Raw genomic sequence first — 4209 nt, 5'->3', positions numbered from 1 at the left:
ACGCAGAATTTTTTGTGATTTCTAGTGCAATCCAAACAAGATATAGAGTCTCGGATCGGGGACACAATTTGACGATCGAAGGCGGAGATCCGTTCGAATTAAAGGAGATACAAGAAGGGTCATCTCTGCTAATTTCGGATTGTTTTGGAGTGCAACGTAATTTACGCGAAGGTAACAATTCTAAAACACCCTATGAATAGTTTTTTACTTACGACGCCAAGGAAAGTTTCGAGCGTCAAAACTAAAAAATTTTAAACTTCCGTTGCATATTGGGTACGAGAAAATGGTGCCCCAACACAAGACACTTGTAGGTCTGTTTATTGGGGGGAATTATGACATGAAATGACAATAATCTGTGTTGGTAAAGGTTATCTATGATGATAATAAACGTAACTAAGGTGACCCAAATCCAAAGACTAGTTTATCATTTGACCTCTATTGAACATTGGCTACAACCTGCCAACAGGTTTCTTATGAAGAACACAAAGCTCTTTACTTAGAGACATGGGCAGAGCTGTATGTGGGGCTGGGTTGGGCTCCAGCCCCACCTAATTTTTTTTAAAAAAAAATTTATATGTTTTATTTTAAAAATTTTGTTGATTAGCCCAAGGCCCAATTTGTTTTTTTTCCTCTCTTTCACTTGTCTCCTACATCATCTCTATTCTTCTCTCTCAAACTATTACAATTTTCATTACTTCAAATGGCTGTAACTTCATCATTGATCGCCAGTTTTCAAAATCGATTGTAGATTCAGAAAGCCCATGGCATAAGCTTTCTTTTAATACCAATTTTTCGAAGTTTCTTTGTCGTCTTGAAATCAGCCGTCGCCCATCGATCGCCGTTTTCACTGAAAATCATGAGGAAATTTTAGTGTTAGACTTTCTACAGCTCGTTCTTATTGTTCTTAGTTAGATTTCGAATTTTAAAGGTAATTTCAGATTTTAGTGTTTCGAAATTTTGGTATTTTGTTTTTTTTGAATTTCGATAATTGATATATATATTAAATTGTTGCTTGTAGGTACTATATTTGAGCCGATTGATGGTACTGATAATTTTTTGGAATTTATTTGAGCATTATTTCGAATTTTAAGATTTCATATTGGGATTTGTCGATTTTTAGTGTTGATTATTTATTATTTGGATGTTTAGATGCTATAGAAAATATAAATGCGAATTTATGGAATTTTGTAGGAGTTTTTAAAAAATTCAGAATTATGTAAATGGGATTTTCGAACTTATAAGGCTGTAAAAATTTTATATTTAAATATATTATGCCTTAAGATTCTCAAGTGTTAACTTCGAAATTGTTTTGGAATAATTATAATTGTTCAAAGTTTATTGGATTAAAGTAACAATTATTTAGTGCTGGTAATGTTGATTTGATTCAGTTAGCCATTATAAGTTAAACTAAAGTGATATTTTATGGTGTAGACGACACCAAGGAGAAAAGAAACTCAAGAATGAAGAAAAGGAAAACCATCGACTCATATTTTAAACAAAAAGAGCAGACATCGGCAAGTCAGAACCATTCTCCATCCAATATTGATGACTCAAATCCCAGTGATCAACAGCTTAACAAATCTCCTAGAATTGATGTTGATGTGAGTTTTCTTGAACCTGATATGGCATTACGTACTCCGATATGGAAATATCCTGTTAATCAAATGGATAAAATTAGACGAGCTTATATCAAGATGGGGCCATATCAACCAATTAAGAAAGAGTATCCACGACCAAATTTGGAAGTCAAAATCGACGATTCCAAAGTCACTGGTTCACAAAATTTACTTGGTTAGAGTACTATCCTTCGAAAGATGCTGCATTTTGTTTTCCGTGCTTCTTGTTTGAACATAATCATCCTCATAATCCTGCATTTACAATTGATGGATTCAAATATTGGAAGCGAGTTAATGATGGCGATATATGCGCATTTTTGATGCATATATGATGCAATACTTCACCACATAACAATGCTCTGGAATATCTTGATAATTTGATGAATATACCTCGTCATATTGACAAAGTGATAAATGCACAATATTTAGAAGAAAAACAGAAGAACAGATTGCGGCTTACAGCAACTATTGAAACCATTTGATGGCTTACTTTGCAAGCATGCGCATTTAGAGGTCATGATGAATCTCCATCTTCTAATAATTGTTGAAATTTTATCGAGATGATAAATTTTATAGGAAAAATGAATAAGATTATTGGGGACATCGTCTTAGAAAAAGCTCCTAAGAATGCAAAGTATACTTCACCAGATATTCAGATAGATGTCATGAATATCATTTCCAACCAAGTGAGAGCCAAGATTCGTAAAGAAATTGGGGATGCAAAATTCTGCATTTTAGTTGATGAAGCGAGAGATGCATCTAACAAGGAGCGGATGGCTATTGTATTAATATTTGTGGATACTGAAGGCTTTTTACGAGAGCGATTCTTTGTCATTGTACACGTGACAGATACAACTGCTGCAACACTTAAAAAAGAAATATCTGATGCACTTGGTCGTTGTGACTTGCATATCCACAACATGCGTGGACATGGATATGATGGTGCTAGCAATATGCGCGGTTCTTGGAATGGATTGCAGGCTCTTTTCTTGAAAGATTGCTCGTGTGCATATTATGTACATTGTTTTTGCTCATCGGCTTCAACTAGCATTAACTGCAGCTGCTGAAAAAGAGGTATCCATTTGGTTATTCTTTTCAAAATTGAATTTCATTTGTAATCTCATCAATGCATCTCCTAAACGGCACGGTGAGTTACATTCTGCTCAAAGAATTGAAGTTGCGCATATGGTAGCTACTGGTGAATGTGATACAGGTAGAGGATGTAATCAAATTGGAAATTTATTACGACCTGGAAAGACACGTTGGAGTTCTAATTTCAACTCACTTTGTAGCATGATTGATATGTATAGCTCTGTGATTACCGTGTTAGAAAATATGTTGAATGATGGATCTTCTAATTCCATTCGTGGTGAAGCTAGTGGTGCATTGATTGCAATTAAGTCTTTTGATTTCATATTCATATTACACTTGATGCATAAGATAATGGGGATAACAAATCTGCTTTGTCGAGCATTGCAAGAGAAATCTCTAGATATTTTAAGTACAATGGATTATGTTTCAACGACTAAAAATTTGCTTCGTACTTTGAGAGAATAAGGATTTGATCTCCTACTTAGTCATGTGAAAGAAGTTTGTGTCAAGTATGGAATTGAGATACCTCACATGGAAGCTCGTTATAAATCTGGTACATGCCGTTCTTATCAACATAATGATTCAATCACAGTTGAGAACCACTATCAATTTGATGTATTTATAGCTGCAATAGATATTCAAGTTGAAGAGGTTAATAATAGATTCAATGATGAGGCAGTTAAACTTCCTACACTTAGTTGTGCTTTGGAACCTAAAAAAAAGTTTAAGCTTTTTAATGTTGATCATATCTATCGACTTGCTGAGAAATTCTATTATCTTGATTTCAATTCACAAGATTTGCATCACTTGAAAATGCAATTGGATCACTATAAACTTGATGTTGCTGGCCATGAAAGATTTCAGAATTTATCAACTATTTCTGAATTATGTCAAAGATTATTTGAGACAAATAATTCAGGAACCTACTGTAATAGCCAAGCCTGATTAACGATATGGTTTAAGATTTCGTATGATTATTGGATATTTGGGTAAGTTTAAGTATATTTTTGATGTTAAGGATGGCGGTTTATGATTTATAGTATTGTTGATGATAGATGTTGTGTAGTTTGATTGTAGCGTCATTACGATTAAATTCATGATAATTCGTATGTTGAGCCAATTGGTAAGAGGCCAATTGGAATGGTTAGATAAGACATAGAGTTGTAACTTTCTTATTTTGAGTTTTGTTCAAATCATTGTGGAAGGTAAGCCAAAAGTGCCCCGAAGTGTGTCGTGTGTTTCGACGTTCCTCCAGTGACACATGTTGGGAGATTTAGCATAACTTTTTACTCAGACCTCCAAATGATCTGAAATTTTGAGAGGTTCAAGAAACGACATAGAGCTACAACTTTGTAGTTTACCATTTTTCCAAATTATGAAAGAAAGAGGCGTTTCGGAGGAGATCTTTGGAGAAGCTGTGCGCAGAGTGGAGAGCACACCCGCGCTCTAAAAGATGACCGCACCCGCGGTCTACTGTTTCAAATTTTTGGATGAGTTGCCG

The 4209-nt window shown here is 34.6% G+C and overlaps 1 protein-coding gene across 1 annotated transcript; it reads left to right on the top strand.

The window, feature by feature from the left end:
* The first annotated feature begins 3239 nt into the window (after positions 1-3239).
* On the top strand, positions 3240-3653 carry LOC142519674 (uncharacterized). The gene has a single exon (XM_075622706.1). The coding sequence runs from the start codon at positions 3240-3242 to the stop codon at positions 3651-3653; it is 414 nt and encodes a 137-aa protein (XP_075478821.1).
* Positions 3654-4209: the final 556 nt, after the last annotated feature.

The sequence above is a fragment of the Primulina tabacum genome, chromosome 11, assembly GCF_025594145.1.
Source record: "Primulina tabacum isolate GXHZ01 chromosome 11, ASM2559414v2, whole genome shotgun sequence".
In the NCBI taxonomy this organism is placed as follows: domain Eukaryota; kingdom Viridiplantae; phylum Streptophyta; class Magnoliopsida; order Lamiales; family Gesneriaceae; genus Primulina; species Primulina tabacum.
The sequence above is the reverse complement of the archived record's forward strand: the minus strand, read 5'-3'. Positions and strand labels throughout refer to the sequence as shown.